The 25,073-nt window shown below is 34.7% G+C and overlaps 2 protein-coding genes across 2 annotated transcripts in view; one reads left to right on the top strand and one right to left on the bottom strand.

The window, feature by feature from the left end:
* The window catches only part of Dcr-2 (Endoribonuclease Dcr-2), a 47,161-nt gene extending 32,049 nt beyond the window's left edge, over positions 1 to 15,112 (bottom strand). The window contains exons 1-16 of the mRNA XM_076119136.1: positions 14,974 to 15,112; positions 13,605 to 13,724; positions 12,757 to 12,884; positions 11,281 to 11,394; positions 10,847 to 11,024; positions 9,189 to 9,312; positions 7,251 to 7,443; positions 6,538 to 6,716; positions 5,605 to 5,741; positions 5,116 to 5,356; positions 4,639 to 4,757; positions 3,775 to 3,887; positions 2,985 to 3,090; positions 2,303 to 2,487; positions 1,758 to 1,870; positions 255 to 396 (exon numbers count right to left, since the gene is read on the bottom strand). Of these exons, the coding sequence (XP_075975251.1) occupies positions 255 to 396; positions 1,758 to 1,870; positions 2,303 to 2,487; positions 2,985 to 3,090; positions 3,775 to 3,887; positions 4,639 to 4,757; positions 5,116 to 5,356; positions 5,605 to 5,741; positions 6,538 to 6,716; positions 7,251 to 7,443; positions 9,189 to 9,312; positions 10,847 to 11,024; positions 11,281 to 11,394; positions 12,757 to 12,884; positions 13,605 to 13,716 (2,184 nt within the window). The 5' untranslated portion in view covers positions 13,717 to 13,724; positions 14,974 to 15,112. The remainder of the gene's footprint in view (positions 1 to 254; positions 397 to 1,757; positions 1,871 to 2,302; positions 2,488 to 2,984; positions 3,091 to 3,774; positions 3,888 to 4,638; positions 4,758 to 5,115; positions 5,357 to 5,604; positions 5,742 to 6,537; positions 6,717 to 7,250; positions 7,444 to 9,188; positions 9,313 to 10,846; positions 11,025 to 11,280; positions 11,395 to 12,756; positions 12,885 to 13,604; positions 13,725 to 14,973) is intronic.
* A 1,411-nt stretch (positions 15,113 to 16,523) lies between these two features.
* Positions 16,524 to 20,329, top strand: LOC142975969 (PRADC1-like protein). The gene is made up of 5 exons (XM_076119135.1): positions 16,524 to 16,724; positions 16,810 to 16,946; positions 17,188 to 17,303; positions 17,393 to 17,518; positions 17,978 to 20,329. The coding sequence occupies exons 1-5, from the start codon at positions 16,631 to 16,633 to the stop codon at positions 18,147 to 18,149; spliced, it is 645 nt and encodes a 214-aa protein (XP_075975250.1). The 5' UTR covers positions 16,524 to 16,630; the 3' UTR covers positions 18,150 to 20,329.
* Positions 20,330 to 25,073: the final 4,744 nt, after the last annotated feature.

The raw sequence follows: 25,073 nt of genomic DNA, 5'->3' as shown, positions 1-25,073 counted from the left end.
CACATACAAAGTTATTTCTAGTAGTTAGACAAGTACTAACCCTCTAATTCAAAAACACATTATAAACCTATTTTAGTTAGAAAGCTACTATAATATGTTTACTCTTTTTTATTTCGCTAAGGAGTGAAAGAAACAAAGCATAAACATATTATAGTAGCTTTAACTTTTTATAACTTTATAAGCCGTTCATAACTTCATATATTTTTATGAATAAGAGGGTAAGAATATTACGCTTTAATATTGCGGACACTTACCTGTATCGGATGCTTGCGAACTTGTTTCCTAGTACCAGGTAATGGCGTACGTTCCCCGTCTTCATCAACTTCATCTTTAATGTTCTCCTCACGCCAGTTAACAAATATTTCCTTCACATTAGTCTCATCGAAATCTACTGTCCTATATATTAAAAGTATTAATCAGCCAATGTATTTATTAGTATCTTAATGACGTACTAATAGCAGTTTCTTCATCAGAAGTAACAGCAAAAGTATATGAATGAAGTAAAAATAACAGTCAAATTTGTTTCTTCACTAGTTTACTGATAGTTCTATGAAGAAAACGATTTGCCTTTACTACATAAATGTGAAGTAAAAGGTTACTTTAGATATGTATGAAGAACTGGTTGTCAGATGTGTAAATAAAAAGTCGTTATTAAGGTAAATGCAAGCAGAAAAAGAATTGCTTAATAGAAGCCTTGGATATTATTTCTAATTGCGTTTTTTATCGGGTGAACTAAGTTCTATTTCATTAAATATAGAGCACTAGCTCACCCGCGCAACTTCGCTTGCGTCACATGAGAGAGAATGAGTCATAATTTTCACCGTTTTTGTAACAATTTTCGTTGCTAATCCGCCCCTATTGGCCGAAGCGTGATGTTATATAGCTTATTAGCCTTCCTCGGTAAATGGTCAACACAAAAATATTTTTTCAATTCGAGCCAGTAGTTCCTGAGATTAGCGCGTTCAGACAAACTCAGCTTTATAATATTTGTAAAGATAAGAGAACCTCGTAGCTAAGTAACACGCGTGCAGCCATCTCTAAGGTTAAGCTACGCTTGCCGAGGTTGTTCCGTGGATGGGTGACCATATACTATAATATAATACTCATAACTACTTAAAAGAATACACAATTAAACTAACACGAAATTCTACCAAATACCACTAAATGGGTATAATATTAGCATTAAATACGAAAATAATGTAATTAAAACTACTTAAAAGAATATACAAACAAATTTATTATAACTAACACGAAATATTTAGTGGAAACTGTTTCAAACTAATATCAATTCGAAAGAGTATAACCTCAACTGATTAGAATAACGTAAGTAGCATAATAGTCAAATTTCGGTTAAAAATCTCCAAAGCGTAGGCTTACCCAGCTAAGACATAAAACGTAATGACAGGTTTAATATTGCCAGTAGCGCCATCTAGTGAAAGCGCCAGTGTAACCGCAAAGCGGTGGAGCGGTTTCTTCCGATTGTCGCTGTTTTCCGTGGGAATAAGATATTTTGCCGGAATAAAAAGTAGCCTATGTCCTTTCTCGGATATCAAAGTATCTTCATACCAAATTTCAGGCAAATTGGTTCAGTAGTTTAGGCGTGATTGAGTAGCAGACAGACAGACAGACAGACAGACAGACAGACAGACAGACAGACAGACAGACAGAGTTACTTTCACATTTATAATATTAGTATGGATATATAACAAAATCAAAGAAATTAATAAAGACATGTATTATTAAATTACAATACATACGTGTATCGTTTTGGTAACAATCCAGAATCCAATGCGCCAGCTTCATATAATTTTATGCAGGTATTCAGTGCTGCCGAGCGTTTTGCCGACTTCAAATTAGGTAAACACAAGCCCTGGAAATGTAAACGCATAAAATATAGAGCAATTTTTACATCAATTTCATTTGTACTTCTATGGTAACTTTTAAATAGGAAGCATATAAATAATTAAATATTTTTATAAGGAATATTATACTATGTATTACAATATTATATAGATTACTGAGGGGAGGGCTTTACTCAACAGGTAGAAAAGGGCTGAATAGAGACATAGATTATAAAGGTATTAATTGTTTTACATTTTAACAAGTCTTAGTGGAGTTACGAAATAAAGCAAAATAAAATTAAAAAAAATAATTTAAACCCTAAACGTCCCACTGCTGGGTAAGGTTCTCCTCCCGTGATGTGGAAGGGGTTGGTCTTTGAATCCACCACGTTAGCCAATTACGGGTAAACAGAAAATGCTACAGTGTTATGTGATTTGTATGATAATATTGTTTAATCTACCTTTATTTCCTCCCTAATAGGGCAAGTGATTGGCAACACAATCGCGACTTGGGTGAAAAACCTCCCTTTCTCGTCTACACCTTGTTCTTGTATCCACATTGGTGAGATCTTAGTGAATTTATCCGAAGGTAATGTCATACAGTAACGATTCAGTAGGCTTATAGACGAGGTAGCCGTGAGGCGAGCTGAAACAAAATAATTTAACAGTCATTGAATGAATGAAGCGAAGGAAGTTTGTATGGATCGTATCAATGTTATCTGGTCACTGCATACTCGACATCCCTATAAGGCGTGATTTTATGAATGTGTGTATGTATGTAATTGAACAGGATATACTAATATTATATACAAAAAAATGTCAGAACCGGCCATTGTTGCTAAAATATAGTGAACCAGCTGACTCGCGCAACTTCGCTTGCGTCACATAAGAGAGAATGCGTCATAATTTTACCCGTTTTTGTAACATTTCTCGTTGCTACTCCGCTCCTATTGGTCGTAGCGTGATGATATATAGCCTATAGCCTTCTTCAATAAATAGGCTATATAACGCTGAAAGAATTTTTCAAATCGGACCAGTAGTTCCTGAGATTAGCGCGTTCAAACAAACAAACAAACAAACTCTTCAGCTTTATAATATTAGTATAGATAAGAGTTAAAATTTAAAAAAATATTCAATGCTCACCGCCACTTTCTGCGATGAAAGGAGCTATATCTCCTTCTTCGTAGAGTTGATTTTTAATAACGTCGCTGTCAGGTTCGTTGCGGTCCTCCGAACTACCGACCAATATCTGCAAAGAGCGTCACATTGTTGATCATAAACAAATACGCCATTTTAACGAGTTCAGCGTTTTTACGTTGAGTATGTATACTTAATATCATGCCTCGTTTCACTCGAAAATTTAAAACACTCGCAAAGGTGTATGAAACAACCAAGTTCGTTAACGATGTTAGTCCCATTTAATAGGAGGATAGCTGATTGCCATTTACCGGCCAGCCAAACAAACTTCGGGCTGCTATTGAATATTCTATTCTAGTTAATACCACTATTACTTCGCCCAGCGCGGGAATCGAACCCGAGACCTTATGATTAGCAGTCGGATACACTACTGACTGCGCCACTGAGGCAGTCAAATCGAAGGAATATTTATGTTACAACTAACTTTTACCCGCGACTTCGTCCGCCACCTGAATTTTCCTATGGGAATGCGTCATTTTCCCGGGGTAAAAAGTAGCCTATGTCCTTTCTTGGGTATCAAAATATTTCCATACCAAATTTCATGCAAATTGGTTAAAAAGTTATTATTTATTATATAAGTTATTATTATTATTAAGTAGGCGTATTTGAGTAACAGACAGACAGACAGACAGAGTTACTTTCGCATTTATAATATAGTATGGATAATATAATATAACTAAGACCATTTGTGAATAGTTGTCAAGCTAAAAAAAATGGAATTAAAAATGAAACCTACCCTTTGTATCAGATGCTCTGTACTTTGAAATTCATTGTAGTTCTTCATAAATCTCTTTTCATTTGATTTATTTATTAGTATGACGTAACTGGACTCAGCACTTCTTGCGCGACCTTAAAATGTAAAATATTATACAGGTTGTACTATATCAGCTTAGCCTTTCTGTATGTTGGAGTCGGCTTCCAGTCTCACCGGATGCAGCTGAATATCAGTGTTTTACATGGAGCGACTGCCTATCTGACCTCCACAACCCAGTTACCTGGGATAACACGATACCCTTCGATAAGACTGGTTGTCAGACCTTCAACATTCTGACTAGTCTTACAGTTACTAGTCTTACTAGTTTATGACTGTCAAAGATCTTCGAAAATTACAGCCGGGACCCACAATTTAACGTACTTTCCGAAGCACGGAGGAACTCGATATGTACTCCACAAATCAACCTCGGCAAGCATGGCTTAACCTCAGAGATCGATCCGCGCGGCTGCTGTTAACTAAGCCACGAGCTTGTAACGATACAGGTTGTACTAGTGTATATAAATACCATATAAATAAGAGAAACTACACGGAACTTACGAAAATAAATAATTTGTGGAAATTTCAGTTTCCCAGCTATTTTGGTTTATGAGATACAGCACGGTCACCGACGGGCAGACAACTTAGTAATAGGGTTCCGTTTTTACCTTTTAGGTGCAGAACCCTAAAAATTAACATTTCTCGCCAAACACGCCAAACTTTAAAATAGTTAAACATTAGCTAAGTGTGTTTGATCAATAAACAAACATTTTTTAAACATTAACGCGACGATCTTTTGATAACCATTTCGTGAACAGGTCGAACAAATACATTATTGTAATGTCATACCTTTACTCTGTATATACGATCGGTACTCTTGCGGTGGGTCGTATCGCAATACCAATAAGCACTGCGGTATATCTATCCCTTCTTCAATCACACTTGTTGAAATTAAGCAGTTCAGGTCACTGGAAATCACAATATAACATTAGATGAAAATATTTAAGGTTATTTTATTGGCTTCGCTTTACAGCTCTTAAACCAATTGATACTGTATTACTCCTTACAAGTTTGCAAATATGATCCCGAGGTTTGTGGACAGAAATTCTTCATAATGCCTTGTGTTGGTCTGTAGGCTTTAACATGGATTAAAATAATAATTATATTTAATGAAACAGTAGTGTTCGGAATTTGCCTTTTACTAGATACAAAAACATTTTTATTAGTTTATAAGACTGTGAACGGGCCATTTAGTATAGTATGTATTCATTTGCCATTAACAATGATCATAAATTTATAATTATTGACAAATTCTTTATAACTTACTTATTTTTAAACTTCAAAAGAGCCTGCTGACTATATTTCTTGATGTAAGAGTCCTCTCTTGTAGATTTTAACGGATTTACATTGAACCCGACAATAAAGTCGTGTTTCAAAAAATCAAACTCTTCAGGATTAGCTTCTTTCACATCTTTTAGGATATTGAACAGTACTTTTGCAGTAAATCTTTGTCTCGTAAAAATAATTGCCGACAGTGGTTTTCTCGCTTTATTCACCTTTAATAGAACTGAAATACGAAGAAAAATTAAGTATTAAACCAATTTTTAGGCATGGAAGGTTTCATCACGATGTTTTTCTTCACCATTTATATCAATTATAATAATATAATTATTTCTAATACACACATAACTTGGAAAAGTCTTTGGTGTTTTGCCACGGATTAAAACCTTCGATCACTTGCGTGGGAGGTGCCAACTTATACCACTCGGCTTGCGCTACTGAATGATAGATTATATACAAAAATGCAATATTTACCTCCTGGGGCTTTATATACTTTAGGACTATATTCCTTTAAAATATTAAGCATTAGCAGCAACTGTTCTGATGAATGTTTCACAATCTTGTCGTATCCTTCTTCATTTCTCATTGAGTGCAGAAGCATACTGCGAGACCTGTTAAGAAAAAGTTCAGTGGTATATCAACGCATAAAATATTATGCATAGTAAAATCTTGTCCAGAAAGGGCGTATTCGCCGCGAACCGATTCGCGCGAGTTCATTCGCGTTTTAACGAGATACTAGACGCACATACATCGCGTCTACAAGCTTCGCGCAAGTTCAAAACACGCACGTAGATTGCGTGCACTCTCGATTCTATTTTTTCCCGATGAATCCGCAGAAAAGAAGAAAGATAATGGTTAGTAACTATTATCATTTATTTATATTATTGAATATTAATACAAAAATAAATGAACAAAATTATTCATTCTTTAATTATTTTCTTTCTTTTCTTTAAAAACGACAACTCCCGCACTAAGATTCACTTTTACAAACATACAAACAACGGACACAAAGCACAGACCCGAAACAATTATTTGTGGATCGCACAAATAATTGTTTCGATTCCGTGTGGTAATCGAACCCACGCCCTACCGACGCAATCGTAGTGGCGTGATGACCTTAACCACTGCGCCACGGAGGCCGCCAAATTTTTATTTTATTCATATTTTTAATAAACTTCTCTCTTCAATGATTTTAAAAGTTAAAACAAAAAATTAATGATATTCTTCTTCTTCTTCGTGTCAATGGTTTTTTTTTGTCGTACTTAATTACCTCCAGTTTCTAATTAGTAATAGATAAATACGGATATATGTATATATATATTAAAATAACTATATATGCTTTGCCCAAAAATTATATTTAGAATCTTTGTTTGAAAAATTTACAATTGATTATTTATTAATACTCACTCAGTGCAATGTGATATAGCCGTTTTAAACAATAGTTCCTCTTCTTTCGTAGTTGCTTTTCGCTTCAAGCGTTCCAACAATATGATATAAGCGAGGATTCCTACAGCCCCTCCGTATGTACCAAGTTCATTTATAAACGTTATCATCGACGACACCATGTTCTTTACAGCTTTAGTAATCTTAAAAAGAATATTAGTAACATTAAAAATCTATCAGTTCGGCTTTCTCACTCAAAATGCTCGACTAATTTAGGTACAACTTCATAAATATAGACACGCCCGGGAAGGATTTAAACGTTGACTAAGTAACAGTCATTTTATCAAAATAATATTTTTTTTTTCTTAATGTAACTAACGCCATCTAGCGCTCAAAAAAGAGAAACAGCAAGTCTGAAGTGAGAGTGGTCGATATCAAGAATGCATGGAATTCACACCAAAAGACGGGCATCAGAATCAAGATCGAACATGCTGTACGAAAGAGAGATTGACGTGTCATCTACACGTCAATCTCTCTTTCGTAGAACCAGTTTGGAGGGAAATTGCACACGATATACAACTTTGGGAAAAGAGAGGGGGGGGGGGGGGTTGGTTGGACTTGAGACTTTCCCTGCAGTGGGACACAAGAAGTAGGCTAAAAACATGATTATCGGGACATTGGTGAAAATTTTATATCAGTAAGTGAATAAAACAAACAGAAAAGAATACAAATTGTACCTTTAGAGGATCTGTACTGATGTCTTTCTGATATTCTTTGAGTTTAATGTTGTGTTTCCCCTGAACGTGTGGTAATTTAATTTCCATCACAGTGTGCATTAATTGTGTTAGTCTATTTATCACTCTTGCAGCTACTTCCGATGGGTTTAATGCGGTGTACACCTGAACCATCTCGTTTGGATTTGTCGAATAACTGTAAAAAATAATTCGTTAAAATGTATAACTTTGTACATGCAAACGTTGCATTTATAATACTATATGTAGAATTATTAAAGCAGCGACATACTTTGATGAACAGCGATAAAATGAAACAGAGACGGGCCAGCAGGCATTTTGCAAAAAAATACGTTTTGCTACCAAGCCAATTATATTATTTGACAGTATATTGTACTGGCAAAACTTATCAGAGTTTACATATTTAGTAGTTGGACAGTTAGTACGTGGGCCACTACTTATATTTTGAGCCTAACTATGAAAAACGGTAAATATGTGAGTGAAAACTACTTTATCGTGTTCTCGGGTATTCTTATGCATGATCTAGATAGATTTTTATGTGATCGAAATATTTTTTTAATATTTTTTTCTTTCCCGAAGACCCCTCAAAAACAGGGTGTTTAAAAGCATAACCTGTTTCTTATGCCGATGAAAAATCAAGGTTGATGCTATTTATTCTTGACGTTTTGGAACTAAATAAAGTCATTTGATGTCAAACTGTAGTGCATGGCTAGAAACTAATTTATTCGATTATTTTCGTGCACATAACAGCCGGTTGTTTAACAAGATGTGTTAGGGCGGGCATTGTCATTATGGCACTCGACCTGTAGGATTTTGTGTTTTTTCCATATTTTAAACCAGTCTTTCGGTAAACTTTTGATTGTACATCAATAAGAATTAACCATTTTACATTTTTCTAAAGACATTTTGGGCCGTGACAAATTTTTTATAAAAAATCAAGGGACTATTTGTTTCGAAGTGCTTCGAGCGCGAAAAACTTTTTCTGGATTTGGTTCATCTTAAAGCATCCATAAAGTCGACTGACGTTTACTTTTCGGCTCATGCACATAGATCCTAGATCTGTGGTCTGTCACGATTTGATACATGTATATTGAAGCAAAACTATAGAATTTTCAAGCATTTGTTCGCACTAATAGGCGCGAGTACCTTTGCGAATTGGCTCATTCAGAAAAAAACTTCTTAACGGAAATGTTCTCTCCAAATATTTTATATCTAAGAGTGGAAATAATGTATAGGATTGTATCGATCTATTGATGTGTCAGGAAACAAAATGCATAATAAATTTTCGCATAGCATCGATTTTTCCGGACACAACTGGTGACCATGGACGACCTTCAGGAATTTCATTGGTGAGGGAAAAATAATAATAATAGAACTCTACATATCATTGTTTTAAATATTCAAAAGATCGGACTTTATCACCAAAATAATAAAAAAGTCGATATAGACACGCCTGTTTCTATAAGTCACGTCGAAAGTCGTAAAAAATATTTACACGAAAATGTTAACATCCTAATACCATTTTCCCGCACACTTACAATTTTCGATCGACGATATTGAAAATATTTTCAGCGCAAATTTCAAAACTTTCTTAGGAATGTAGTAGTCAAAAAGGTCAAACTTTACGACGAAAAACCAAATGGGGCCTAAAACAATCAGATTCGTCAAGGCTCAAAATATAAGTAGTGACCTAAGTACCTATAATATACTAAACAGAATTCAAACAACTAAAGACATCAAACAATCGTTTCAGGCTTGCTACACACATATTCGGTTCGGCATTAATCGGCTTAGCCGGGTGGCAAAACCGAACAAGTGAGTCGAGTCTGTTTTGTTGTTCGATAAATATTGCTAACCGAATATGTGTATAGCAAACCTAACACCAGTGTTGCTTACAAATAGATAAGCGTTAATTTTACTTACTTTAACACCTCGCCGAGCTCGTTCACTGTTGCAATAGTCGCATGAAATGTTACCTCCAAGTCGTGTAGAGTGTCTTCAACTTTGCTTGTTTTCACGTTAGCGTTTAAAAGAGTCGCTGTCAAACCTGTGAATAATGTGTAAGAGAATAAGGCCGAGTTTCACCACTTCGTGATAAGTATCAGATAGTTTCTTAGGTGAAATTTTGACAGTTGTTATCTTACATCGGATATTTGGTGCTACTGCTCTTTCGAATAAGCTTACAATTTTATAGACAATTACAAGTAGTTAAGTTAGGGTTGCCATCTCTAAAATTTGGAAAACCAGACAAGACGCGTGAAAACCCCGGATTTTAGAGTCCGAAAGCCTGACATGTCAACAAGAAGAGCAACCGCGACGGGAGGAATGGGGGAACGGTGAATATACTTGGTTGATCGCGGTGTGCATTTTTTTATTTATTATTTTTTTTAAACCCGGTCTACAAATGAAACGGACGGTCCCCGGATGCCCTCTAAACTAGAACAAATCCGGGGAAACCCGGACGGATGGCAACCCTAGTTAAGTATAATTAATAAACATATTGTTCAAGAGTTTTACTATTTTAGTTGATGTGAATAACTCTAGGTTTTTCAGTATTTCTAATTTTTAGTTGATTTTACTTAGATAAGAAATTAATGGTTTAAACGCGAATAACAATATTTTAATTACCTACAAAATTCTCACTATACAGTGGACAAAACATATAATATCACCGAATGATTATAAGTACAGTATTGGTTTATCGCTTTCCTACCATCACACAAAATATCATTGTTTAATTTAAAAAGGACCTTTGTATAATAACGGGCACAGACATGACTTGTTTTATTATCTATCCATATAATTCCAGCTTATTAATATAAGCGGCCTCTGTGGCGCGGTCGGTAATATATGCGACTGCGGTGCGAGAGGTCTCGGGTTCGAATCCTGGGTCGGGCCAAAAAGTCTTTTCTGAGATTTTCTGTTAAGAATTTCCTAGAAATTGCCCGGAGTTAGGAAGTTGAGGTCGAAGACCTCCGTGCCTCGGAGAGCACGTAAAGCCGTCGGTCCTGCGCCTGACCTCTCACTGGTCGTGTCGGTTATCCGTCCCACCAAACTATGAGAGTGATGGAATAGAGAGTGTACCTGTGTATTGTGCACACACTTGGACACTATAAACAAAGTCCTGCACAGATGGCCAGTTTCAATGAAACTGACCGCCGTAGCCGTATATCGGCTAGGAGGACATTATTATTAATAATAGTCCACCTAAATCCCTTTTCCAAACTAACGGAAGTACCGCATGCGTATTTTTGAGTGTCTGAATTTAGCCGCAAGCCGCTGCGAGAGGTAAAACAATAACAAGATATATAGAAGAGGAGTTAGTGATGAAAACGTAACAACAAAACGATCCATCAGTTCCATAACCAGCATTCTTCATTATTTCACTTCTATACACAATAAAACATAATAAATATATAAAACGAATTGCAGCTATATTCAGATACTCAAAGTTATTTACCGCGTGCTATACAGATTCAGATAAGGATCAATGAATTTCTAGTGGATTCACATAAGCATTTTTTCCAAGATAAAGTTAACACGGGCAAAGCTACATTCTTAAGGTACAATTATAAGATTACCTAGGACTCTCGGTTGGTCTTCTTTAGGGCAGCCTTCGAAATGTTTCATAATAATACGCATGGGATGATCTTCAACGCCGTGGTGACATTCGTCAAATATCAACAGGTTGATGTCTTCAATCTTTATGTACTGGTGGGTCAACATATCGCATAAAATCTGACTCGTCATTACTATCACCTGTAAAGAAAACAACATGCTGTATTTCATTCGACGTCTACGTTGGCTGAGCGCAACCTAAATCAAGACTGAAAAGGTATTCAAAATACATGTTTAAAAGTAAATAGAAAACTTATTAACAGTGTAAATTGTTCATTTTCGCTTAAGTAAGCTAGATTCCCAGCGCTCATAGAAAATGTTGAGTACAACTTTGGAAACTTTGTTATCACAGCAACCAAACGTAACGTCATCTACATAAAATAAAAACTGTAGGTACCTGATGATTTTCCAGTTCGTTGTCCCATTTCACCTTGTCCCAGTAATCGACTCCATCTTCACCGCTGTATGCGCCCACTCCTTTGACGGCGCAGAGTGTTTCTATTACTTTCTTCTACAATCACAAAAATAAAACATCTATTAAAGTTATTGGAGAAGTAGAGGAAAGCTAGTTGTAGATATTAAACACTGAAGTACTTCTGTGTGCTGAGATGGTATTTTTCGAAGGGAAAATCTCTCCACAAATAGTTGTTTCGGGTCTAGTTGTACTAAGTGTCCGTTGTTTATGTTTGTAAAAGTTGTCAATTTTTAGATATCAAATAGTTGTAGGTTACGTAAATATTCACGGAATCGAATCCACAACCTGACACAGTAGTAGCATGACATTCACTCTAGTGTTACAGTGATACGTTTTAATACAGAATCATACTGACTGCTTTGGTTGTTTCGAATACTACATAGTAAACCGGTAATTTCAGATGAGTTTATACATAGTAGAGTGTACATTTATAGGTCGGTATGACACTCAGTCCAGATTATAATAGCCATATCAAATCGTTTCCGAAACATCCGGGATGTTCGACAAGCCCTACAGTCTACACATAGTAGTTTTATAGCTAAAGTGCCTAGAATTGTTTCTTTGATAACTTAAAAATAAGAAATACAAAGAAAGTTACAGAAGACTGTCATAGCCTCGTTTTTTTTTAGCCATTACTGTCCCATTGCTGGCAAGCGTCTCCTCCCGAATCGAGGGAAGGGTTAAGCCTTGAGTCCCCCACGCTGGCCAAGTGCAGTTTGGGGACATTGGGTACACAAGAAAATATAAAAATGGATTTTAAAAATTCTAAGAAGCAAGTAATATAAATCCGTTTGGGTTATCGCTAACACATTATCGGAAACTGTAACTACTGTACCCCAGTTGCAGCCTCAAATTGTTTATAGTGGCGTATGAGTCATTGCACTGAACAGAAGCATGTTCAAACATGTAATAATAACATGCGCCTGTGCGTATGCTGTTCTCAGTTAACGTTTTATTATTGAACTGTTTGTGCTTCGGCTGTTTGTATAACTAAGTCTAGTATTACCCATTTGTTAAATCTTATGCGTATGAGTATTCTTTGATGCGTTTGACAAAATTGATGTATCGATAAAGTTCAAAAAGATACAATATCAATTAATGATACATATAGGTAGCTAATAACTTTAGGTTACAAGAATTATACATTTTTCAGTTCAGTCAGTTATTTGTCAATTCGTACTTGCTGAACCGTACCATTAAATTTCGTAACATATACTATTTTTATCTTACCATAGAATGTAAAGTGTAAGCCATAATTTTTATTATGTGGACACGTAATCACTTAGCCATTAATGTTAAAATCTAAAACCAAATCACAACTGTAAGGGTATAATTCTTTATGTTTATAACGAGTATCTCCCTGTATATAAAAATTTATTATGATTGTTTCATACATACCTGTTGAATCACCAATGGTACGGTGTTCACAAGAAAAAACGTCCGCTTCCCTCCTTCCCCCCAAGGTTTCTGCAACGCTTCCCTAAATTTCTTGATCAGACATATTGCAATAAATGTCTTTCCCGCCCCTGAAAGTAATAACTAATTAGCACTATTTTGTAACGCTTTATCTACTATTATACAAGTAATAGGAAGCCTGAGAGTTACTGAGAAAATTTCAACAGATATGGGAAAATTTGAAAACCTGTTTTAGCTATCGCGGCTTTAAATATACATAATAGATACTAAAATGTACAACAGGAAAATTTTGGGGTAAAAATGTGCCTGTGACTGTTTAAAACAGTACTTAAGACTATTAGGGGCGGTGAAAACTGCCCGTGACTACAACTAGTAAAACTCGATTAAAACGTCGAGTAATAAATAAGATTTATTAACATTTATAAATTTGACAACACATAAGCGCAGCGTTATGCATGTTAGTGTGGTGTCAGTATCATTGACCTTTCAATAAGGTTAAAAATCATAAATTACATAATTATGTATTTATATAATTTGATTGCCTTTGTAGCATAGTCGGTAGTGTAACTGACTGCATATCATGTGGTCTTGGATTCGATTCCTGGGTTGGGCAAAGAACTAATGGTCTTTTCCTATCTTATAAGAATACTTTTCAATAGTAGCCCTGTTTGGTAATGTGCCCAAATAGCAATGGGCTCTGCCCCTATTACATGGGATTAACACTGTTAATGGCAAATGGTGCATGCACATGCACCTCTGCCTAACCTTCAGGCGTAAGAAGCATGATATTATGTTATCTAATATAAATTGATTAATAACATCAAACATACCTGTAGGTAAATAGATGATAGTGTTGTTTCTCAATGCTACTTCTTCCAGCTGAGCCTGATAAGGCCTTGATATTAGATGATCCGTGAGATCAGATGAATCCTCCAATTCCATCTTGTTTCCTTTACAAAAAAAAAAAACATTTCTCTTATTACCTTCTTATATTCATTTAAAAAATTACCTAATTGTAAGCATAAGGACATAACTGCCAGTTTTATTGAAACTAGTCAACTAGCTAAGATACCTAGTAGCCAAGTGTGTGTACAAAACTCAGGTTTACTTTCATATACTGGCGGAACAGCATTTTAACAAGACCAGCCAAGAGACAGGTGCTGATAAGACATGCTTTGATATTCATGGAATAGTAAACCGACAAGACCAGCCAGGAGTTAGGTTGGTAAGATTCACTCTGAGAGAAACAAACTCCACTTCCACTCACAATTTCTTATTATTATGTTCTATAGTTTCTTTCACATAATTAAAGATTGGTTTTTAAACTTATTTATTTAATTTATGTTATATTATATGTCATTTAATGTAAGTTTTCAATATAAGTTAGTATTCAAATAATATAATATATAGTTATTGCATTCTATTGCATCAGTCATCCTGAAATGATGAGAAATATATTTCAGGAACATCTTCATTTCTGTATAGAATTATCCATCCAATTATTCAGGAAACAATGACAAGAAGCAAATAACTTTGAAGTTAACATATACCAATAATTTCACTTTTTTTTTATTGTTTTACCTTCTCTTACTGTTCATATTTAAGGCAACCTGTTAGTAGCATAGGGAGTAATAGCTAGATCACTCACTACTGGAAACTTGCTAATATGTAATCAAAGTTTAATTCAAAATGTTCACTATAACAAACCATACTAATGCCCTTGCTATCTTTTTCTTTGTTTATATTGTTTATTGTCAAATTAACTTTTAACTATAAGAATTATAGTATAGGAAAAAAAGTTATTATTAGAATGTATGATCATGAACAAGTAGTGACATGTATCAATCAGCTATTCTTTATTATAGTTTATTTTTGTTTATCAAACAGTATCTTGAGTCTGAAATGATAAACTAATAAGAATTAGTACGATAATAGTTTAGTTTTCCATTAAATACAATAAAACAGCATATTATTCAATGTTTATTTCTTAACGAGCGAGTGCTGAGATCAGTTAATTATAAGGTTTTGGTAAAAATTCATAGTGACATTTAATTGTAATTATTTATTAGATACGTACACTCAGTACAATTCATTATAAATTAAAAACATTACACAATAATTCAAATGCATTTCTACTTGCCGGCATCACGAATGTTAACACTAACAGGTATAATAAAAACAAGTATTGGAAATAAATACCTGTGGTACAAAATGTTGTATTTAATGTTTGTTTTCAAATCTTTCAACCTCTTTTGTTGTAAACTTGTTCTCAGTTCTTCTCCCTATAGCGCACATACACAAATAATCCGTAAATATCGGAACACTTTTGTTTTTATGCTTTCTTTGGTCTGATACGCCTTGGGATACCGTGGTTTGAATTTTATTTCCCCAAATCCTAAATGTAAAAAGGCAATAATGTTACTGCTGTTTCTGTTTACTGATTTTTTAGGTAACTACTTGTTATTTAGCTGTGTGATACTTGGCCATTTTGTCAGGTTTACTTATCATTCAAAACTTTTCAATGCTATAATCTGAGAAAAAAAAATACTATCTCACTTAAACGGTGTAAAGTGGTAAGTAATAATATGAAACTCCCATAAAACGTGTTAATATTTACGACGGGTATTACTAGCTCTTGACATATTGTCACCCATAACGCTTCGTTTTACGTGATCCCTAAAAAGTAATAGATGATATTGTAAAATGAATAGTGTCTATTTTAATTATTTATTTGACCATTCGAAATAATGTTCAGTGATTTAATTAGTTTTAGTACATTGACAAAACAGATAGATAATAGGCTTGTACTGTTTTACTGACGACCAAAGGAACGTTCAGACGAAATTTGCGTCTGATTTTATGGGAATCACCTAATCATAGACAGTAACTCTACACAAATTGCTTGAATACTAAACATCACCCACTGGAGTTGAGCCACGTGTCGGTGACCGCGTTCTAGTAATTACAGAAGGTTACATACTGTAGCGGCTTAACGAAAAATAGACCCGGCAAAAGGCATTTTTAGATAGTTAAATTGAAATCGAATGTCACTCGAGCAAATGGATATTGTGTAAGTACTGTTTGTTCCGCGTTTAGTATTTCATACCTTCCTGGACATAACTTCGTTTGGTTGGGTATCAGCTTTGCCTTAGAAACGCCTCCAAGGTGAGATCGGTAGTTTATAGGTTCGCTACGGTGCAGTGGTGGCTGGAGGTCTTATATTCGAATTTTGGGCAAGGCCAGAATTGGGAATTTCGAATGGCCAAACAGAAGACTCCTAACTTAGCAGAAACTTATTGATTTGCTAATACATTTTAAGATTTCATTTTAATCAGGATTTTATGAGGACCTACATAATTTGTTCCAACACTCTCCTACCTAACTCGCGGCAATGTCGATTAAGTAAGTTTCGAAAACTCAGGTTTGTTAGTAATCATATATATTTGAAAAACAATTATTTTCTTCTTTTCTCTATTCTGCCGTAACAATAGCATATAACGTCATGAGTTATGTTCATCTGGAATTCCCCTTTTATGAACACAGCTCCAATAACGTTAATAGTTGTTTCGTCCTGTGTTTTACAGATTTACTGAAGAAAAATCCTGTGGTCAGAACATTGAACCAGACCGAACTTTAATAAAATTTTGTTAACATGCATTGCGCATAAAGAATACCAATTCCAAAACAGACAAACCAGACTGCTGTTACAGGACGTATCTTTCAGTTGTCATCGTCTAGCGTAAATTTTGATAGATGTCAGGTGTCAAAAGTGTCAAACACTAAAATTTGATTTGATCGGGAATGTCGAGAATTGGATATATTTTCAATTTTGTAATCTAAAGAATATTTGGTTACCATGTTTTCTGTAAAGTTCAATTTCAAAAGGAGGCTCTTGCCACTTTATTCAAGCTTATTACTGGTTCTATCAATTGGCTCGGTATCGCCCGGTGGTAAATATTCCTTTTGAACTGAATAGGTTATGTTGTTCAACATTAGTGCCTTATGTTCTTAACGTTATCTATTTAATGATTACAGCAAATGACTTACATTTCTACGATGGGGTTTCGCCGGCTGATGTTATATTTGGTGACGTGTTTTTCGAAATATTAGACCCTCCTGAGCTAAGATACTCTTATAGAATAAGACCAGCAAAAGATTTTGGTGCCCCTTTCGTAAGTAATAAATAAGAATATGGAACAAAGTGTTTCTAGCGTTTAATTATTCTATCGTTATTTTTTTAACATTAACCAATAATTTTAAATTAAATGTTGGTGTAATTAAATCAATAGGTACCTGCAAGTTAAAGGAGTGCTATGTGAAATTCAACCTTCTTTTTGTAGCTTAAATCCCTATAATATATGATTCAAAACTTGTGTAATAGTTTTAATGAGTAAAATTATATATCTGTTTTAGAATGAAAGCATACATTTTGCGAATGCTCGGTTAGTGCCCACAAAACCATTGCACAGTTGTTCAGATATTGAAAACTTTGAAGATATTGTGGGACAAATTGCATTATCTGAAAGAGGGTAAGTTTATGACCAACCAACCTTTTTTATTTTTTTATTGTGCTAACTGAGAAAAATGAATAATTTGTCTATTGTCTTTCTTGTTTCAGAGAGTGTTCATTTGTGTACAAAACAGTAATGGCCCAGCAGGCTGGTGCAAGAGCTGTGATAATAACAGAGTCTGTAGACAAGTGGGATGAAAATATAGACCATCTTATAGAAATGGTGGACGATAAGTAAGTAAATCAGTGTAAAGTTTTTATTAATTATATTATTAAAGAGTTGATCCAATGATTCTCTCTGTATGCAAAGAGTCCTGTGCACAACTGAGCAATATTTAATTTATTTATTTGTCATAGTCTTTATAGTAAATAAGTAAATATTTATATATTTATTGAGGGCATGCAAAGTCCCCAACCCGCACTTGGCCAGCGTGGTGGACTCAAGGCCTAACCCTTCCTCATTACGGGAGGAGACCCTTGCCCAGCAGTGGGACATTGATGGGTTACATTTATTTATTTATTTAACTAAATATATGAACTAAGAAATTAAAAATGATAATGAAATAAATATTTGAGGAGCACTTTTCCTAACTCACAACATAATTATATTGTCAACAATATTATTAGTGGGTTTGTAAGACTAGGAATGTACTTGTAAAACACTGACTTAAAGCAATATCTAAATATTTTCAGAATGGAGCTTGATGTCAACATACCAGCAGCTTTTCTCCTAGGTCGAAGTGGGGCCACAATATTGAATACACTTAGAAAACTAAGAAGAAGATATGCAGTAGTTAATCTGCCTATCAATATGACACATGTGCCTATTAACAAAATGAATCAGCCTCCTTGGATCGCATGGTAAATTAAACTAAGAATAGCCTTATTTTAAGGGTCCGTTTACTCTGAGGTGCGACACGAAAATGCGAACACACTTTTAAATATTGATTCCAAGTATGACATTGCTTACTGCACGAAAATAAACATATTGTATGGCTCTCCGTCGCGAGATTCACTCAGCCCAGTGTTGTGTCTCATTGTGAGCTGAATTTAAATGTCTTTTTCATTGTATATTTGCATCATGTAAAAATCTGTCTAATATTTATTCTAAAATGCTATCTTTCAAGCTACAATTTTGCTTAAAACCAATGGTTTAAATGTTTTCAATTATAAGAACAAGATAGTGCATGGTATAAGTTGACATTAGTTAATGTTGATGATAAAATATTTTTTGTGATTATTCAGTAAACATTTTAGTTTAATGATACATGGAATTGATTATGTATAGGCATGTGTACTATAGTCCAACAGCTTAGTAGAGAGTCTTAAGTGCAAGGTTTGTGGCTGGCAGAAGTATACAAAATTCTGAATATAGTATATTATCTACTTTATTTTATGAACACACAGAATATCTGATTTATATCTAAATGAACTGTTAATGTCAAGGCTCCCTACTAAGTTGTCTGGCTAAACAGATTTCCTGATATTAAATTAGTATAACTTCCATTTTGTTGATTATACATTGCATCCAAACCAAAAAATAGTACAAATTGTATGTTTAATATTGTTATTTAGTAATTAGAAAACTATTTTGTGACAATGTTGTTTGAAAATGGTTTGGTTTTTGCATCCATGTGGCACAATGTGATTATTTGTTAATAAAAGTCTTGTGGCACTTGAGTTCCGTAGTTCAGCTAGCTCAGTGTTGTTAAAGATAAGAAGTCTTTACACTATCTTAGTAATGTTCTATTTTTTATAAACCTGTTAGTGGCTCACTACTGGTTATTGGTAATTCTACCACACTGGCCAGTGTAGGTTGAGGACCTTGCATGCCATCAAGAAATGTCTGTAACACGTTTTAGGTGTGCAAGTTGTATTATTTTGAAATTTATTTGAGATTAAACAAATAATTATGAAGTTGTAAAGTTTGTTTATTTGTTCTTAGGGGGTAAAATCCGCAAACTATGGAACCAATTTGTAATACATTTCACCTTTCAAATTTTCATTATTTGAATAACAAAGGATATTCTATGAAGGAAAACTTTCTACTTAAATGTAGTTCAGGACAAAAGCTTGTTTTTTATGTAAATAACACTTTATACTTCAATATGTTACACAGTTCTATGTATAACTTTATAGTGATATGTAAAAGACAGTTTGTACATACTATGTTGTTATTTAATTTATTTATTTTGTGATATCATAAACCAGTCTTTCACATGTAAATAGTATTAAATTGTTGAGTTATATTATTGTCTCGGTATTTTTTTCTTATTTCACTATTCTTAGTGTATCTAATTCTGAAGTTATATAGTGAAGATGTTAGAGGTACTTATATTTCTAAGTGTAATTATTACCTCTAGTCTTTTTAAAGATGTAAATAAAATAACTGCCTGAAGAAATGCAATAATTAGTATAATATCTTGCCTACTTTAAATGTGAAATACCTGTATGCGACTGCTATGATGCACCTTACACAGAGTATTAGGTTTTCGGCAATATAAAGGATTTGGAACATGGAATAAAATTATTTGACGCATAAATAAGTGGGAATCTTGTTGAAATACCGCATGTACCAAACTTAAGTTATTAATTCAAAATGACTTCTTTATTATGACTTTAATTTACTCATATTGTAATCGTTGATTATTAATTTGGATGTCAATCATCAAAATATTTTACAAATGTATATAACCTACCTTTTTGATGCCTCGATAAAGACAAGATAAAGACTCAACAACGTGAAATGCAAATTTTATGTTATTGTAAATGGGAGATTAGAGATTTTTTATGAAATTCAGTGTTCTGTTGATTTGACTTTTGTATATTTAATCATGTAATATAACAGCAAATTAAGTTTTAGGAGGCATTGTAAATAGATATTTTGAATTACTGCCTAGCAAAAGACGGCAGGAAGCTTTGCGATCCATTTAAATGGTCCGTGACCAATTATACGCAGGATCTCATTATTATAATTACATGATATATGTATAATCGATATTACTGATGTAATTTATTGTGTGATGTAATAAAGACTTAAATGTTTTTGTTGTTTTTCTGTATCCTCTAGTTAGCTTCTAGCTTGTACGAGTATAAAACGTACATACATATATATCACGCCTGTTATACACGAAGGTGCAGGCAGAGGTGTGTAAAATACACCCGCGTTTCGCTATTTGCCATACACTGGGATATTATACGACGTACTGATTTTGGACAACGCACAGTCGAAACTACTGATCCTAGAATGTTGAAATCAGGTATAAATATTCTATAGGAAGTGTAGAGGAGTACTAAGAGAGGATTTCTGGAAATCCCATTCCGAAGGGTGAGAAGTGCCACACAGGCGGAAAGTTTGTAGAAAAATACTTAATTCGAATATAACCTCTAAGTAAGATATGTTATGTAGATATATGAAATTCTGGTGACTATTTCGTCATAATATGTAAAACTATTCCACATACAGAAAATAGCTCGTCGTAGTCAAGTAATAAACTATTTAAAGGAATATTGATCGGAGTCACTCAAGGGCGTACATTCGGACCCAGAACCTTGCCTTCCGTTTTATAAATGTAACTGGTATGCATTGGACTTAATGAATTAGTAGTCGTAGTCGTAGACTCATACTATCAAAAGTGATCAACCAATCACTTGAAGCTTTTACTTACTGTAAATACTTGCTTGCGACAATAAATTAACTACACTTAACTTAAACTTTGCGTTGGTTAAGTTAATTAATCCAAAAACTTTATATTTTGAAGTAATTTTCTATATCGTCAATTTCTTACATTCGAATAATCGTAGAGATTCGTTGAATTTTACTTTGATATCTTCTGAAATTACTCAATAGATGGCGTAACTAGTTTCATTTTAAGTAGTTTTTGTTATATTTTACCTCTGCATAGTTTATCTCACACATATCCACATATTTGTTATGCAACAATACTTAAGATTGTGTGTTTGCCTATAATATAATGTTTAATATTTTAATTATAATGTTTAAGTATACTAAGTTTAAATGCATACGATCAAAGTAGGTAGGTAGGTTACTGCACAAATAGATTAGTTAATTATGAAAAAAGCAAACATATAAAACTGCTTTGAAGCAAAAACCGAAATGACATATTCGCGTGTCTTTTCACAGCATGCGATCTGGATATTATACAGGTGTTACGATATTGAACGAACTGGGTATCTCGTGCTATGTTAATAGAAATAACTTAATGTTGCTTTTTATGTGTGTCGCCTAGGTCATATATGGTCATACACCTGCTAATCTATATTTGAGTTAAAGCCTTTTTTATAACAGAATATTAATATGTTACTGTAAAAGCCCGAACGGTGGTAAATTCTAAGATTTTCCGGTATAACCTAAGATTTACCAAATCGCAATGGTAAAAGTCCGAACAATTCTTTTATTTCGAACTTTTACCTATATTCACTTGATGATGTCGAGATGTCGCCGGAGCCCCGCTTCGCGGGGCTCCTCCTTCTGGGTGGTTAAAAAAAATGCCCATGTCGCTTTGCCCAAAACTCCTTCTTTATAACTATGTCACAGTCTATAATTATACCGTAAAATAGTTATAAACATAGTTATGAAGGAGGATTTTTTTATATATCGTAACATAGTTTTTAAACTCTGGCTTGTTCGGACTTTTGCCATTGAGAGTTGGTAAATCTTAGGTTTTACCGGAAAATCTTAGGATTTACCACAGTTCGGGCTTTTACAGTATCTTATCTTATCTTATCTTAGGGGTGGGGGTGCCAGTTAATGCCTGGCTGACACTTCGACCATTCCTGATCCTTTGTGTCACCCCCTCCTTTGCTACTCTAGACGTTGGGGGGCAGGGCAAAACTTATCAGTTTTGCTATGCACCCCACCGGAAGCAGCCTGTAGTCTTCTGGTTTAGGGTAACCGCATCCTAGAAGATCCATTCTTTTCCTTCCTAAAGCATCACACTCGCACAGTATGTGTTTCATGGTTTCTGCTTCTTCATTGCAGTGCCTGCATTTGGGGTCATCTATGGCTCCTATTTTGTTTAACATGTAGTTCGTGCCGTAGTGTCCTGTGAAAGCACCAAGTATTTTCTTGATGCTGTCTTTGCTGAGGTTTATTAGGTTATTACTCCAGCTTTTGTTGACGTTATTTATGAACAGTTTCGAATGGGTTAGTCCAGATATGGCTTTCCATTCTTTCAGATGCTGGTCCCTGGTGAAGTTGGTTATTGCCGGTTTGACTGTCGCATCAGGTAGTCCAATTATTGGTTCTGGACCTATTGGGAGTGATTCTGATCCTTTCCGTGCAAGTTCATCAGCTTTCTCATTCCCATCTATGCCCGCGTGGCCTGGTACCCAAACTAGCCTAACGTTGTTTGTACGACCTACCTTGTTCAGGTTCTTTATGCAATTCAGTACAAGTCCCGAATTGACCTTAAAACAGCAAAGAGCTTTAATAGCTGCTTGACTGTCGCTGAGTATATAAATGTCGCGATTTTTTGTATCTCGTTTTATAATCTCTTGGGTGCATTCGATGATTGCGTGTACTTCTGCTTGGAAGACTGAAGCATATCTGCCTAGGCTAGTACTTATGCTGCAGTCCTCCGAGTGGACGCCTGCTCCTGTGCCGTTCTGCATTTTGGAGCCATCGGTGTACCATATCTGTCTCGATTTGGTTTGTGTGTAGAGACCTTGACTCCATTCTTCTCTCGTCGGAATCGTCGAATCGGGCTTTTACAGTAACAAATATACCTGTTTTACATTTTCTGTTTAATACACGTGCTGAATAAGTAACATAAATAATAAAGACTGGCAGAAAATGCCTTTGGCATTAAGTCTGCCTTTATACAACTTTCTATAAGAAGTTAAAATAAATAAATAACGCCGCAAATAAAAGTCAAATGGTTCAAAAATGCAATTCATCGTATAAAAATCAAAACAACGTACCCCCACCTCCACTGCCACATAAATCTCTAATATCCTATTCTTACGTCATTAAGCCAATCTTCTGCATAACAATTACTGGAACGTCTTACGAACGTCGGGCTACGTTCCGCCGGAGTCCGCCCCCTTACAAACGTATCAAACATTCAAAGCTATCGACGTTGCGCACCCATTTTGTCGCGGAACTTCACTTGTTGGCGAGAAACGGTACATTAATTTTATTATAACAGTCGTTATGCGCGAAGAAAAATGTGTAGAAATTTTAAGGCTCTTTGTGTTTTGAAAGGGTGTATGAATTGATTTTCTTATAATACTCGTTCACAATAACAAATGTGTAGGTCGGTAGCTCTTTGTAGATGGGAGTGTTCATTGTTAAGTATAACAAGAAACACTAGCACATCCAATACAGCATGAACAATATTAATAGTTAACCAAAGCGCTGCAATTTTAGTCAGGTAAAATAAAGCTTAAGGCCAGTAGAATCTAACATCCGTACCTTATTAATACGTTATGCAAGTAACAACCTGACCTGTAATTTCTTTCTAGGGTGACAGAGGATTGAACCTCGTAAACATTGCGCATTCCAGTAGAGACTATAACTGCATTCGTATAGAGCCAGGTGAACATTTTCCCTACAAACTATACACGTGGCGTATTGTATTACGGCCGTTCTTAATAACCTATCATCAGTAAGCGATAGGTCTACAACCGACAGGCAGCGGCTCCCAACGATAGTTTTTTTTTAACCCATTTCTGACCCACTGTGGGGTCTAAAGGGTCTCCTCCCAAAGGAGGTGAAGGGATTAGGCCTTGAGTCCACAACTCCGCACGCTGGCCAAGTGCGGGTTAGGATTTTTGTTATTATTCTAAAAAAATAAGCTGCTTGTGCTCTGTAGTAATTTTATTCCTCTAAATATGTATTATGCCTGTCCCACCCAAAGGTAAGTTTTTAAAAAGAGCAGTCAATAAATCAAAATTGGCTATATCTGCTATCAGGGCGCATCTACAACTAAGTATCTATTTTAGGAGGGGAAGTGGTCGCCATGGCCGAAATCGATCGGAGAGCATCATAATCATATTAAACGATTGAGTATAAGATATCTTAACCTCTATTTAAAAGCTGTCTGAGTAAACATACTCAATCACAATAGCGATATTCGAAGATATCTGTAAACAAAACAATCCCTCACATAAATTTCACGTTCAGGGGTCAGTAAATACTTCTATGAATATTATTTTAACATATTGACGTTGTTAACTTATACTCGTTCGTCACGAACGTTTCATATGAACCTACCTAGAACACAGTTTGTATTAAAATCGTTTATGTAGACTACAAATATCTATTTCCTTTCAAGCTAATTTAGTGGTAGCGTCTGTCGGACCAGTAAGTATAACAGTATATCTTTATAATATACCTGCCTTAAAATTAATCGTTGCTCTATCTAAACAATAAATATTAAATAGCTACAAATTTTATATGAAAAAAAAACCTGAAAATATGGAAAATGCAAACTAATCTTGTCGTAGGTAAACGCACGCAGTAATAAAAAGCATTAACTGTAATCCCTTTAATAAAAGATGTATTTCTCATGCTGTGAGGTTATTGAAACAGTTTGAACTATGGCCGGCGCCTCATAAACACGAAACCCTTTAAGAATAAAAAAAATAATTACATACTTACTTACGTCTAATATTTAATGAGGGTAAATAAGTGTGTGGTATAATTAAAGGGCAGTAGACGACATTCGTGTCAGAAATATTGTTGCGTGTTTCAAGTAGTAAAAAGTAAAATAAGCAAGTGAAAAGTATTGTTGGTAGCGTTATCAAACTAGAACAAATGTTAGTA

Source organism: Anticarsia gemmatalis, chromosome 10 (assembly GCF_050436995.1).
Source record: "Anticarsia gemmatalis isolate Benzon Research Colony breed Stoneville strain chromosome 10, ilAntGemm2 primary, whole genome shotgun sequence".
Classification (NCBI taxonomy): Eukaryota; Metazoa; Arthropoda; class Insecta; order Lepidoptera; family Erebidae; genus Anticarsia; species Anticarsia gemmatalis.
Note: the sequence above shows the minus strand (reverse complement) of the source record. Positions and strands in the feature narration are given on the sequence as shown.